Source organism: Helicoverpa armigera, chromosome 8 (assembly GCF_030705265.1).
Source record: "Helicoverpa armigera isolate CAAS_96S chromosome 8, ASM3070526v1, whole genome shotgun sequence".
Taxonomy (NCBI): Eukaryota; Metazoa; Arthropoda; class Insecta; order Lepidoptera; family Noctuidae; genus Helicoverpa; species Helicoverpa armigera.
The window spans coordinates 1,802,401-1,817,977 of record NC_087127.1 but is presented as its reverse complement, the minus strand read 5'-3'; the positions used below and the strand labels follow the sequence as shown (position 1 = coordinate 1,817,977).

Sequence of the window (15,577 nt, the reverse complement as noted above, 5' to 3'; positions counted from 1 at the left end):
ATCAAAATATGTACCTATTACTGACAGCTGTAGTTTGTTTACTAACGTAATGACGTCATGACCAAAAAACAATCATGGCGTCCGTTGTGTGCCGCGTTTTCGCGAAATACGCGCGAAATTTGAAATTATGATAAAACAATTAATTTATATTCGTACATAACGTGAGAAAAAAAAAATATTTTTAATTTTTTAGAGATATATTAAGACTAAAGAATTTATTTAAGATATATTTCAAAAATGCATGTAATAGGTACCCTATTAAATAGTGGTTCAAGGGATGACAAAGATATTGAGATCACTTGGAAAACCTAACATTCAGTATGTTGCATGTAATAAATCTATGTAGCTTTCACTAGTAAGTATGGACTTTAGTCCTATAAGTACTTTATTCTTTACTTACTTATTGATGCCTACAATGAAATTCATCATACTATTCTCGTCTATCTAAATAACGTAGTAGGCAGGTACAACGTAACGTAGAAACTGGTAATCAAATAATTATTACATTATAACTCGGAACACAAGGTGCGTCTGACCTTCGAACTAACCACTGTTCTCGAGTCTACAGACTACAGTTCAACTTAAATTGAACCTTTACCTTGAGAAATAACCAGGAAAATGATTCTTCAGTTAATAATATTACTTAGAGTTGTATCTCAGTAAATAGGATCAAAGTCCATGCTTCATGGACCTAGCTAGGACACACTCAGTATGCATGTTAGTGGGTTCCCACATATACTTGCCTGCTCAGTGCACAGGGCAACTACCTCAAGCGTCTAAGATAGCCAGACAAATATCAGCAGTCCACGTACATATTTACAATTTCACAACACAGCAGACATTTCGTCATCTGGTGTGTTGTGATCTAACAACATTTATTATGCATGCTGTGTATTTATGAATCATACCGAGGTTCTCTCTAAAAATAGATGCGTAACTGACGCTTTGGCAGACTTTCCAATACAGATTAGTTGACGCACCGTTAATTAGGTTGTCTGAAAACTGTTATCTTGCGAAGATTAGAAGTCAACTGTCTTATATTATGAGGCAGTCTTAAAAAAATACGGAGTTGGGTATGAGCCTTTGTCGGTCTTCTAGCGCTTTGTACCTTTGTTCTGGGATAAAGAAAGAATAAAACAAAAAATTAAAAATACAAATTTATTTCGAAGCAACACTGAAAATAGTTAAATATAGAAATACATCACAAATACACCCACTTGGTTACTAAACTACCCATAACAAACCCATACATAATATCAAATTCAAAACCATACAGGAAAAACACTTGCACCATAAACACAGAATAGAGAACAACAATCTGCTTACCATAAACTTCTTTCTCGAAAAATGTCACTCTTTTTAAAATACTCGCAATTATGCGCGCGAAAAATACAATCATATTCGCAATTTTCCCGTGTACACTGGTTCTCCCTATTCTGTTTTCATGACAACTTTTCTAAATACAAAACAAACAATCCAAATGGATATGAATAATAACATTTTGTTTGAAAATGTATTAGAACATGAATAAGTACAAATTGTGATAAGAGGAAGCATAAATACATTTAGTGTATGTTAAAATTGTTTATGGGAATACAGCCAATCTACCTAAAAATAAATGGCGGCAAAAAAATCTCGCACCAAAAATGATGTAACTGAGGAAATGTGTTGTTATACACACATTGTCTAAGATGACTAATCATTTATTATTTTTAGTGTAATGTGTACTTTGAACTTTGAATCCAAATACAAGATTATGTCCAACTAGACCTGTCTTACTGGTGATAAAATCAACAAAACACCTAGATAGACCATATAAATACTCAAGCTCAAATGTTTGGAAGAGGGTACATTTATAAAGAAAACAATTTTTTTATGATTTCTTTGACAATCTTGCAAACTGGTTTATATTATATTTCAACAAGATTGGGTTGTCTTTTTAAATTAAAAATAAAACAAATAAATTAACAATTCAGACTTTTGTTACACAAATAAACTTAAGAGTAACTTAATTGCATCATTTCATTTTCATACAAAAATATGTTTGAGGATGTATTGAGAGCACTGGGTGCTTCCGATTCAGTAAAAAATATATATCCTGCACACACTCAACAATTATTTTAGGTAAATAATGTATCAACATCATATTATATGTATAAAAAACACAATTTGTATGTTGCAACTGTTAAAAATATTACTTCATATGAAATGGACACTGACCCTACCATCATTTCACCATAATATTATAATTAGATACCACAAAAATAAATGCAAACATTGCTCTTTATAATGCCTTAATTAGTTACAATAATTGTGAGGACATTGCTTAAGTGATTGGTTATTATTAGAATAAACATCATATATGAAGGATAATTTTAACAAAACCCCATAACATTACAAGGCAGGTTATTAGATCTAAAAATTACTGGAATCACAGATTAATCATTGCATATTTTTGATAGACTGATAGCAGGTATTAAAGTTGTTCAATAAGCTTAGTGATGCGAAGACTTATAAAATGTTCATGGACTCATACATCACTACCTAATCAGACCACAAGTTACATCTTTGACGTATCTATTCATCCTTCTTGGAGTCACCGCCGCTGGCCACTGTCAGCTTCTTCTGCAGTTTGCTGTGCTCCTCAGCAAGTCTGTCATACTCCTTGTTGAGGCTCTCAGCCTGGGATTTTACAGCCTCTTTGTCCTTCTTCTCCTTATTCAATTCCTTTTCGAGCAACGTGATTTGGCTCCTAAGGTCCTCTACTTCTTTCTTGGCCTTCTCGTCGCCAGCGCCGGCCTGGTCAAGCAGCGTCCTAGCGGTGACTGTAGCGCTCTGCGCTTGACGGAAGTTAGCCTCAGACTGCGCCAATAGAGTGGCTAATTCCGAGATCAGCTGCACCAACCGGCGAATTACAACCAGCAAGAATAGCGCGAAACCAGAGATGTAGAAGTTCCTCTGGGCACGGAACAGCCTCATGTTACCTTGCATCTCTGCGTCCAAGTGCTGGTGGTCCGTGGACTCGATGTTGGAGTACTTCTGCATTTCGCGGATGGCATCGAGGAGGCATAGCACTAGCACGCCGATCAGAATTAAGAAGTAAATAGATGCTTGACCACTTATGTAAGCGAGGAATTTTGATTTGAAAAACCTCTGCCATTTTGATGGACTTGCGATCGGCAATGTCAAGAGGAGCACGATGGCTATTTCGGCGTATAAGAACGTCGCGATAATTGTCCACTGTAAACTCATTGTGAAACTTTGCAAACTCTAACTCTTACAATAAATCAAATAGCTGCAGTACTAGCAGCAACACAACACGATTAAGAATCGGCTTTATCAAAACGAAATGCGGTTTTTATATTAAAAATAATCGGTGACTAAGGAAAATGACGTACCGTTCAAATAAAATAATGACGTGTCTAAATCACTAAAGAAATCCATACACCGGACGACTGAATTCACACAGAAGACAAAGGTCAAAAACGTATGGAAATGAACTTGTTTCTAACTGCGTATTCCTGAACAAGACGTCAGATGAAAAGGGAAAATAAAAATAAAATAAATCTAGTTTGTTTTAATTCTCATTTGACTATATTAGATAGAAACTCCATCATAGAATTGTACATTTTTTACGCCCTAGAATTGTAGGTCTTTTGCGTAAAAATAAACAGCTGTTGAATGGGTCAACAAGACGAAAATGGATTTCGTTTCTAGACGAACAACGTTCCTTCCAAGACGAGTGGTTTCAATTTTAATTTATTATCAAAAAAGTAACAAACATTCTCTAAATCATACGTTTTAACCCATACACTATCGTACACTATATTTGTACAGGTTTCCAAATTCCAAAACATTAAAACGTGACGTCGTTTGGAACTGGAACGAGTGGAACGTAAAACGGAATCTTTCTGTCAAAAATGAAATGACAAATGACTGCTCATCCCGTTTTTGAGTGACGTCATTTTATGTAAAAGTTAAAATAAAATTGTTTAAATTATCATATTTATATTTATTGGTCAAATAAAAGACAGATCTGTACAACCATGGCTGATCCTAAATATGAGAACCTTCCTGGCATAGTGAGTGCAACTTGTTGACAGGACAGAAAATTATTGATTTTGCTTTGTGGTGCTAAGTTTTTATTTCTTTTAGGCGTATGATCAACCTGATGTGTATGAGACCGGAGACCTGCCCGAGGCTGACCAGCCCGACCCCGCGGAGGAGGAGGAGAACGAATGCATTGAACAGTTACATTTATCCGTAAAGGATTCCTTCAACAAGTTCAAAGGCAGATTTTTAACTGGTGCTGTCGACTTTTCTGATAGACTTAGCAGAAAATCTAGGATTGGGTACAGGTATTTAATGAATCTACATCATTTTCTATACTGTATCTACAAAAGTAATATCAAAACTGCATTGAAAATAACTCTTTTAGTATTTGTTTCATCTTATTACTATTTACTTCTAAACTAGGGCTGGTGAATGGGAACTGGCGGCTGAGGGTGAACCGGAGACTCCCCTGGAGCGCTACAACAGGCTCCGCTGTGAGTTCTCAGAGCTACTTGAGCAAGTAACAGAGCAACAAAACAAAGCTACTGAGAGTGAAAAGGTAAACAATACATAAGTGGATTAAACAAGAACATAAATAGAGTTCCACAAGGTTCTCAACCTTGTAGAATATATTAAATGTTGAGCAATGTGGCATCATAAAGAACAAGTTACACTATACTGCTACTTTGAAATTCCAACTAAAATAAATCTCATCAATACTTAACCAGGTTAAAATTGTAACAGACCTAATTTAAATTACATTTTCTATGAATGATACATACTATTCCTAATTTTAGGAAGAATACACAAAACTGGCAGTTCAAATCAACTCTACTAAGAAACTACTGGAAGAATTGAAATTGGAGGAGGGAGAACAAATTGACCCGAAGGCTGAGAAACTAAAGTAAGTTCTCTTTGATCAAATAAATATAAATAAAACTGTATGGTATGGAAAAAAAACTCTGAATTTAATAGTACTTTTGTTTATTTCCACACCATTTGTAATATACTTGTTTAAAACATTTTTTCTACCTAACAATGATTATAGGAATTTATCTTCAAATCAGTCATTTCCATCTATTACAACTTTTTATACAGATGTCTTTTTATAACATGTGTACATGTTTTGGTCTGGCATTGACTTTCAAGATGTACCAATTAAATACTGCCAACAGTATTGTTAATTATTTTTACCTTAAAATCAATCAACATATATCTATTGTATGTCTGTCATGGCTATATGTTGCATACTATATGTTATATGTGCCTGTTATGTACTACTACTGTATGTTATATCAATTGTTGTGTATTTCAGGGAGTACCTATCGAGCACCAATAAGAAGAAGCAAGGAGAAATGATGACGGCTCACTTGAAGCTCAAGCCTGAAGTGAACCTGGCATACACCACTAGGATAGCTCAGCTGGAACACAGGTACTTTATAATACTACAATTTCATATTAGTCTGCAGTAATCACTAATTAACTCATAAATTTTTGCTAAGGGACCACCAACACTTACTATTCATGTAATAATCATCAATCAAATATGAACTAATGTTATCATGTGTAAATGTATTTTATTGATTTCCACAAAAGATATTTATTTAAGTCATTAAATATATACAGGTTACACAAATTGGAACAGGCAGCTGGAGTGAGAGATGAGGAAGCTTTCCGAAGGTTACAGGCAGCAACAGGACAGGTAAGAGATAATTATGAAAACAAAAAAATATTTTATTTGCTATTGTTTCAAGCAGTTTCATCCACATCTAGGTGTAACTTCTTATTGTACATGGATAAAATAAAGTCATATATTGAAGAATCGCGAGAGAATTTTTCATACCAGTTCAAATAGCTTAAAAGCTTTTAGGGAACAAACACAAGAAGTTGTCTTTATAAAATTGGTAGGTACAGATTAAACATAATTTTAGTTTAGCAATTCTACATAGAAGACTTATCAGGCTGCCCGATCTTGTATATACATGGCCACAATGTTTTAACTTACTTATTTATATTATAGATATAGAAGAAATAGTGTTACTATTGATAATTGAATGTTATTTCTCAGGCGACGCTCTGCGGTGCAGCAGCATCGTTGGCAGCTCAAGCAACACTGCTAAGACCCGGCGAGCTCGCGGCTGCTGAAGCCAGGGTTACTTCTCTACTGACCAATGTGGAAGCCCTGAAGACCGCGGTCAAACCTGCTGACCCTGAGTTAGATGCTAAGGTAGGATAGGAACATAAATTCCTTTAAAATTAGTTGTAATTAATAACATTAATTATTAAAAAAGTACAATTATTCTCCAAATTTTTTGGAAAAAAAGTGCAATCATTCTCCAGGAACTTTTTGGTGCCCATCTATAATATAAAAATGAATCGCAAAATGTGTTGGTAAGCGCATAACTCAACAACGCCTGGACCAATTTGGCTAATTCTTTTTTGTTGTGTTTGTTATTGTCAGGAGACAGTTCTTATGAAAAAAAAATTGGGTAAAGTAGAGAAGTCAGTTGACGGGAGCGAAGCCGCGGGCAAAAGCTAGTACATTATAAATTGAAGTTATTTGATAGCCCAATGATTGTAGGTAGGAGTAAACCATGCTCTGATATTCCCAGAATTTGTGCAGATTTTATTAATATTCCTGGGTGATTGTGCTAAATAAGAATGTATATTTCCAGGTGAATGAACTGTACAAATTGCTGAAACAAATAGATGGTATATCACATTCCGAGATATTGGAGCGCATGGAGGCTTTAGAGGCCTTACATAACCAGGGTAAGTTCAAACATATTAACAATTCTTAAATCTCAATATCCTTTAGTAATTTTAATTGCCATTCTTAATGACTGGGGAAAAGACGAAGGGGCAGTGTTCCTGCAAGATGGTGTGACCAAACTCAATTTTATCTGCAACTCCGTCTGCACGAAGCTATACACACTGCTGCTGATAGGAGCACCTGGAGGAAATTATCCCGGCCCAATCTCATTGCTGACAGAGACTAATGATGGTCACGATCCCCAGTCTATGGGGGAACGACTTTGATGATGATGATGACTGCTTACCTACCCTAATAACTGCTTAATGCCTTTAAATTGTAAAAAATAAACAGTATTGTCACACAAACAAATTAACTCAATGACTACACCATTTCGTATTAAATTCACTTACATCATCATTTTCATCGTTTACAGCGAGCAACTTCGGCAAATCCCTAACAGAGTTAGAGACCCTACAGACGACGATAGCTAGCGGTGTTCAAAACAACAAGGAGCTCCTACAGGGTGTTCAGGAAGTGTTCGCACACAACGTCGAAAGTGTTCACAAGGAAATCAAGAAATTAGACGAAAGGATCGCCAAGCTGGCCGCAGCGTGATGATCGAGTCACTGTAAGGAAATCGAGTGACTTGTCGATGTTTCTTGGACTATCCAAACGTCATTTGTCATCTGCTTATAGCTTGTTCAACATTACTGCGATTTTTTTACTCGATTAACAGGAATCGATTCTGTAAATTCGATTTAAAAATTTAGTTTTTTTTTCGATTTAGCTGCTTGATTTGTATCCTCAGAATTGTTGGCTCTCTTTACCTTATGTATAATAAGCTAAATCAAAACCAATTTAATATAAATTTTAATTAATTACAATAAATAAATAATCAAATCATCGACAAAGCAATCGATTTTCAGACATTTAAATAAATAATTTGGAGATTACTCTCGAATCATTTACTGTAAATGCAATTATTTGAGATTCAAGTCATAACCATTTTGTATTATTTGCTCATTTATACGTGCTATACAACTGTTACCGCATTTCGTGATTCTGAACGGATAAACCATAATTTACATTCCGTTCTATTAACTGTCCCAAGTGCTTTACAAAATATTTCTCATTCAATGACTAACCATGATGCAGTTACTACTAACGAAAAATGTATCAAAAATATATTTTGCATAATACCGCAGTGGCTTGTATTTTTGAGGGTCCAATGAAGATTTTTGCAAATACTTAATATCATTTTATTTGCAACGTGCAATACGTAAAGCCTTAAGATTCAGGGCTTGTTAATTATAATTTCCAAAGTATATCAGAAGTATGAATTTCAATTTGTCACAGGTGCATTTTTCTTCTGCAGTTGCAAGCAAGAATGTCAGCATTATATTTTATTACTATTATTTCAAAATGTTGAACATTCACCATAATAACTTGTATTGTACGTTATCTATAAGAATAGACTGCTTAAGAGAATATAATTTATTTAATTATAATAAATCGATTATGTAGCTACTTGGTATTTTATTTACCACCTTTATCGACTTTAGTATCCGTAAAATACTTTTGTAATGACCAGGCAATTTTTCGCCGGCATTGCAGCCACAAACAAGTATTTTCATAGAACAACTATGTCTCACCTACAAGCTTTCAGCGCAAATTGAGTAATAATAAAACAACACAGTGCATTACGTTAGTAATGTTTTATTTTTTATAATTACTTAGAACCTAAGCTTCTGGAAGAACCACTTGTTCTTTCCGCTCTTGTATCTCTCCTCGAAGCGCACTCTTGTGTTGAAACGGAGCTTCTTGCGCTTGGCGGGATCTTTCAGGTCCTTGGCGCTGAACTTCTCAAAGCTGAAGTCTACGGAGTAGCGGGTGGGCATCAAGTGGTTGTAGTTCACCACCTGGAATTAAAGAAATAATAGTTTGAATATGCAGTAAATGTAATATAATTCTGTGAAGGTCATGGTCATAACTAGGCCAGTTTGAGATGGTTCCAGTTTTCTCAAATAAACATGTTGGCCTCTGACAATGCATTATCAAACACTGATATTGATGTAATAGGCGAACAATGAAGAGTAATTTATTGTCCTGAGCATGTAACTACATAGGACAACAAAGTAACTGATTTGGCCAAACTAGGGAACCAAAAGCTGTAGTTACAAAGATAAAACTGATATTTTCACATAAAATAGTGGAACACAAAGGTGTGTATATGCTATGCAGATTGAATCAATGAATTTAACTTTAAGGATACAAGTACTGGGAGGGAAATTCCTAAATTTCACTGGAGCTTGATTTGCATCCACCCAACATCATATTGCCTAAGTTTAAGTTAAGTAAATCTAATTTTGGCATAGATGTATTCAATTAATGGTACTCCTATCAAATAATTAACTTGCGCAGATTTAAATGAAATCCATCAGCTGCTGCATATGTCAGAAGCTATTGCTACTAAAGCATAAGCCAATAGTTGATGTTTTTCACAAGTTCAACCAGTATAACAGTAAATGTAAACAACCACATGTGTTTTTCACTTACACTATCAGTTGTTAGCAAAAAATATTGAAATGAAAAGCACCTCTAGTGTGAAATTAATAAATTCACTTGGTAACAAGTTCGAAACTGCTAAGTTACTATCACGCATAGGAATGATAAGGCAAACTTCTCAAACAATAACAAAGAGGTTATATTCAATTTAAAGTACAACTCACCTTGACAAAAGGCTTGACTTTGGAGCGCTTGTGGATTTTGTTTTTGCCCATCCTCTTGTGCACTTTGCGGGGATACCTGTCGATGCCGGCGACGAAAGCGTGTCCGTAGGGCTTGTCTGAGGTACCTTCGTCGTAGTTTTTGACTACGATCGCCTTGCGGCCCGCGTACCGGCCACTGAGGACCAGCACCACTTTACCTGGCTTCATAATCTTACCCATTTTGGGTGATCTGAAAACAACAAAACTAACCTTCAAAACTTGTCTGTTATTTCTATAAATCTCGATTTAAATTTCTACTCCTATCAACGTGTACTACAATTAACACTCAATATGAACTCCTAGAGTGAGTGTTCACCAAAGAATATGCACAGTTAACCCAACAATCACCACAAACTCTTGTGTACAACACGAACTTTACTATTCTATTTTCCACGCAAACTTTCAAGTAATTCGTAAAAATATCGTCACTATTATAACGTGCTGATCACACTTTTAACAATCGTGAACAATTCCATTCAATTTATTCCCTCATTTCATAGATTTTTATGGATATTTTTAGAAAAGATTCCAAAACTCACATTCCCTTTACCCGTCGACTGAAAAAGAAACTGTGTTGCTAATGTAAAAAAACAGCTTAGTTTGACAGTGACATTTTCGAACGCGTTCGGTTTAGCATTCATCTTATCAAGTTAAAAAAAGAACGATCTACTTTTATGCAGTTTAAAAATAAGCAATCCATATTGATTTTATTACAAAAGCATTGAACATTATCAAATAAATTGGCCTCTTCAATTTCACACGTCCTGAAACATCAAATATATGCACGGAAATAATAAACATTAGCTAATCAGTTGTGCTCGAAATCGAACAAGCCTTTAAATAATTTAGTGTGGCAACTCAAATTAGTGATGTGCAATAGTGCAAGCATGGCAGTTTCCTGACGGTAATTTTACGGTTTTCTATTATTTACTGAACAGCAAGCTTTCTCATTATGGCGCCAAATGATTTCAAAATTGTAGCATCAATGAGATAGTCAAAAATTATTATAACTGTTTTCTAGTTTATACTGTAAAATAGCGATTATAAAATGTTGTTTTTTTTTTCATTTTTATTAAAATACCAGCAGTATTGAGACGAGGAATGTGTAATTTATTATGAATCCACATTCTGCTGGGGATGAAATTACTTCAAGTGCGTTAATTACATAGAATACAGGGATTGCCAAGAAGAAACAAGTGAGTTGATTAATTGAGTTTAATATCAATAAAATAAGAAAATTATTTACACAAATTTTATCAAAATACAAAAATAAAACACTGTCACATACATATAGGTAATAATAACGCTTTGAGGAGGTACTATTATAATTACACATTAGTCTTAGGTATGTTGCAGCGCAGCTGTATTTCAAACCTATTTATCCTCAAATGACACATTTTCGGATGAAGGGAAATGTCGAAAAAAAACAATCTTTTGTACAATTTGTACATATACACGCATGATATTTTGGTCTAAACGCATTCAGACAACCAAAATTCTATAGAAATTAACTACGCATTAATTACAAAGAACTTCACCACTTTCTAATAACTTAAAACATGCAAATACGTTTACACCAAAATATCATACAATTTTATTTCAAATAATTACTTCTAACTAGAAATAGTCTTTCTAAGATATTTATGGACATTAATATCTGGACTTTAGTCAGGTCAATCAACAACATTACTATGATCATGTGCATTGTCATTTCAACAGTGTTAATATAGCACTAAACGTGAAAATTTAAGTACGCACAATCAAACTAATGTGCCAAAACGATAACTACATTAAAATAAATATGAGAAACGGAATGTGCAGTGATGAGAGGCAGACGAACGAATGAAAGAACAACATAAAACAGTTCCTAGTAGGCCGTTCAACAAAACCTTTTTGCTACGTATTAAAAAAAAATACGCTGCTGATATGTTTATTATGTAGTTTAAAAAAATATTGTATTTACTGGCACCAAAACTAAAACAGTGTTTGTTATTACATACGCAATAGTAACATTCACAACAAATACTATTACACAAGTTCTATACAAAATTGTCCTTAGATATTTGTTTTACATATTTCTCATGAATATTTACATACTTAAACCTTAATAAATAGAAGACAGTTATTGTATTTTTTTCTATACATGTTAAAACGTATCACCATCGAATATTTTGATAATCAGCGTTCGCGAACTCGCGTATCAAAATCTGGTGATACGTTTTATATATTTTGATATTTTATATTATATAATATTAATAATAGATATTTATTTATTTATGTACATAATGTAATCTCAACTGACTCACTTCTATTTCAACGCGTTCAGTACATCCCGTGTAATTTAGAATAATATATTCTTTTTACATTACAAATAGTATAAGTACAGTTTATGCTGGGCAAAATAGGAATTCGGAAAGTTGAGATCCGTGATGAAAACAAAATGGCGATACTTTATTACGCACGTTTTTAACGCTTTAAAAAATTGTCGTTTCGAGACTTTCACAGACCAAACTCAATGTAGATTTTATGTATAACCATTTAGCCACAATTTTGGTAATTTGATTGTTTATTTGCAAACTACTCTAATGTGGTCTTTCATTCGAAGCGAAGTTTGTCGATGTTTTGCAGGCTAAAACTCTGTCCATGCATTTAGTTTACATAAATTCTACATAGAACATAGCTGACACTCAATAATTCCTGTCACAACCGATCCTAACCAAAGATATACATAGGTCTGATAGTTCACGCGTAGTCTGCGCTCATAGTGAACTCTGGCAACTACTGATATTAAAGTTAATTTAGAAATAGCAACTATTTAAATAAAACTTTCAATTGCATTGTTCATAAACTTTCAAAGCTGCCTGATAATACCGACATTATGTGTTCTTCATACCACGATACTCAAAGTCACTAGATTATGCGCCGGCGCCGCGTAATTCTAACTAAGGTTTGAGTATCCGGAACGAGTTGCTCGAGCCAAAGTTTTTACATAATTTTATATTTAATTATAAATTATTTTAGTGCGTTGTAATCACACAACAATTTTTCACATTTTAACACACGCAGATATGATTATATCGTGAACATTTAATCACACACCTCGGTAAACTTAAGATTTTATCTCGCTATCCCGCTTGGGCCACTAAGCCGCGTCGTCTCGTCTCCAGTAACATTCCACATATTTTATATATTTTGTCACTAATCATAAAATAGGAAAGTTTAATTTATTTATTTATTTATTTATTTATTTATACTTCATGCACATTTCGTACAATGGCGGACTTAACGCCTTAGGCGTTTTCTCCCAGTCTACCTTTAGGTGGTGGAGAAATAGCAGTGGTAGGTGCAAGGTTTTTGTTTGGATAGTTAGTTAAAAGTATACAATATATATATAGATAATAATACATAATATACATACATACATACATATTATAATTGCCAGGAGAGATAAAGAGATAGATAAAAAAAAAACAATCTACGGTAGCGATTCTGCCAATTTCCTATGGATGTGGTCGCGTAATTTCTTTTTGAATGTATAACGACTGTTAGCCATCCTGATCTCCAGAGGTAGCTCATTCCAGAGAAGAATAGATTTAACAAAGAAGGAAGAGTGAATGATATCTGACCGGTGAGCAGGGCAGTGAAGAAGACGATTATTAGAGGAGCGGAGATTTTTGCTATGTTGAGAACATATATATTGGAAGTGAGGAGTTAAATAAGAAGGCGTACAGGGAGAGTGTAGAATAGAGAAAAGAGTAGTTAATGCCCTTATCACACGACGTTGTCTTATCGGTAGCCATTTAAGTTGCGCTCGATAGGCTGACACATGATCGTACTTGCGGAGATTAAAAACGAATCGAATGCAATTGTTGAGAAGCCGGTCAAGTTTATTGAGCAGATCTGCATTCAGGTCGTAGTAGCAAACATCACCATAGTCGATTATGGGAAAGATTAAAGTTTGCATAAGCGTCGCCTTCACGTTAACTGGGAGAAAATTTTTCAAGCGATAGAGGAACCGCAGCGTGCTGGTCACTTTCTGACTGACAGCTGCAACCTGTGATTGCCAATTCAGCGTGGAGTCAAGGTGTAGGCCAAGATTTTTCACAGTGCAGCTGTAAGGAATGTTAACCCCGTTAAACACTAAAGTTGGTAAACCAAGACCATCAACTTTGCTCATAGCTCTCGAACCCCCAATAATGATGGCTTGACACTTGGTAGGGTTAACCACCACCCCAAACCTATCAGACCAAGTCTTCACCACTTCTAAATCAGCATTAATTTTGTCAATAGTATCAGTCAAGTCAATGGCCTTGGTGTGACGGTAAAGCTGCAAGTCGTCGGCATAGAGATGATACGAACACTGAAGCTCGAGGGTGAGTAGATTTATAAATATCGAGAATAGAAGAGGTGAGAGTATGCCGCCTTATGGAACGCCAACATTCAATGTACACCAACTTGATGAGCCTTCATCCACCCGAACAGACTGCTGGCGATCCCGAAGATAAGAAGAAAACCAATCTAGAGCTTCAGAAGAGACCATCGAATAGGATAGGATGGATAGTAAGATATCGTGACTGACGGTATTGAACGCATTCGAAAAGTCGACTAGAACCATCACTGTTAGGTTAGCGTCTTCCGTAGCCCGCCTAATATCGCCAGTCACTTTAAGGAGGGCAGAGGAAGTGCTGTGGCCTGGCCTAAACCCAGATTGTAGCGGGCTAATGAATTTATTTGCATAAATAAAACGCGCAAATTGTTTATGAGCACAAGCCTCAAGCACTTTGGACAGGAAGGGAAGAATGGAGATTGGACGGAAATGACTGGGGAGAGTGGGGCTGGAAATTTTGGGAAGAGGACGTACGAACGCTTTACGCCAAAGCAACGGGAAAGTTCCAGAGTAGAGGGAATAGTTGACGATGTGGGTGATAACAGGAAGGATCGGGACAAGGATGGAAATAATCATTTGGCGACTGATGTTATCACATCCCATCGCTTTAGACTTAATGGATAGGATAATTCTTCTGATCTCTCCCTCATCGACTGGCTGAAACTTAAAAGGATTAATATCAGGACGCGTTAGACTTGATATAAAGTTGAGAGTGTCCTGTTTGGTTAAATAATCCAAATGGGAAGATGTGCTGAATTGATTGTTTAAAGCATCTAAAGTTATAGAACTAGGTAGGTCTAAATGTCGCGATTTGCCAATACCCAGAGTCCTTAGGAACTTCCAGATATCAGCAGAAGTCGATGATGAGACATTGCTAAGTATATGGCGGCGTTTAGCGTTGCGTATCATCAGATTACACCGATTCCTTGCAGCCTTATACAGAACCCAGTTTTCATCCGTGCGTTCCCTCTTGAACTTGCGAAACGCCCGGTCCCTCTTACGCATGGCAATCTTGATAAGACTGGTCATCCACGGAGCTGGTGGCCGTTTTATCCTTACCTTTTTAATTGGTGCATGGACATCGTACAGCTTGTTCACTGAGTTGTTAAAAATAGTGACTTTGTCATCTATGGAATCAGCTGTCATCAAAGGTGTCCAATCAATATTAAAGGCGTCCTCAAGCAACCGATCTACATCCATGCGCGCGAAACTCCGCCTATGCAAAACCTTAGTCTTGGGCTTAGGAGGTTTAAGGACATAGGAAAGGAAAATGAGGTCGTGATGAGAAAAGCCAGGAGCAACAAGTTGACCGTGAGAGGAAATGAGGGATGGGTTGGAAATGATCATTAAATCCAGCCAAGAATCATCACCGATTGTGGATCGATGAGTAGCCTGAAGAGGCAGTATAATTAAGCTGGATGACTGAAGAAGGTGCAGGAGTTTACGGGTTCGAGGAGAGTTAGGAGCAAGGAGATTTGTGTTAAAATCGCCCATGATAATGTAATGTGCATACTCTGAACCCAGCGATTCTAAAACCGATTCTAAATCAGTGAAGTAGTCGACGGAAGGGGGACAGTAGACAACACCAACGACAGCTTTGGCTCCCTTTACCGA

At 35.7% G+C, this 15,577-nt stretch overlaps 3 protein-coding genes across 3 annotated transcripts; 1 reads left to right on the top strand and 2 right to left on the bottom strand.

The window, feature by feature from the left end:
* Positions 1 to 1,144: 1,144 nt before the first annotated feature.
* Positions 1,145 to 3,442, bottom strand: LOC110383204 (B-cell receptor-associated protein 31). Its single transcript, XM_021343951.3, has one exon. The coding sequence runs from the start codon at positions 3,250 to 3,252 to the stop codon at positions 2,578 to 2,580; it is 675 nt and encodes a 224-aa protein (XP_021199626.1). The 5' UTR covers positions 3,253 to 3,442; the 3' UTR covers positions 1,145 to 2,577.
* A 479-nt stretch (positions 3,443 to 3,921) lies between these two features.
* Positions 3,922 to 8,335, top strand: LOC110383696 (dynactin subunit 2). The gene is made up of 9 exons (XM_064035794.1): positions 3,922 to 4,082; positions 4,156 to 4,358; positions 4,477 to 4,612; positions 4,851 to 4,957; positions 5,369 to 5,485; positions 5,680 to 5,755; positions 6,122 to 6,280; positions 6,729 to 6,825; positions 7,242 to 8,335. Exons 1-9 carry the CDS (start codon positions 4,047 to 4,049, stop codon positions 7,421 to 7,423), a joined length of 1,113 nt encoding a protein of 370 aa, XP_063891864.1. The 5' UTR covers positions 3,922 to 4,046; the 3' UTR covers positions 7,424 to 8,335.
* A 169-nt stretch (positions 8,336 to 8,504) lies between these two features.
* LOC110383711 (large ribosomal subunit protein eL27) lies at positions 8,505 to 10,218 on the bottom strand. The gene is made up of 3 exons (XM_021344525.3): positions 10,116 to 10,218; positions 9,538 to 9,766; positions 8,505 to 8,727 (listed from the first exon to the last, which is right to left on the bottom strand). Exons 2-3 carry the CDS (start codon positions 9,754 to 9,756, stop codon positions 8,542 to 8,544), a joined length of 405 nt encoding a protein of 134 aa, XP_021200200.1. The 5' UTR covers positions 9,757 to 9,766; positions 10,116 to 10,218; the 3' UTR covers positions 8,505 to 8,541.
* Between the last annotated feature and the right edge of the window lie 5,359 nt (positions 10,219 to 15,577).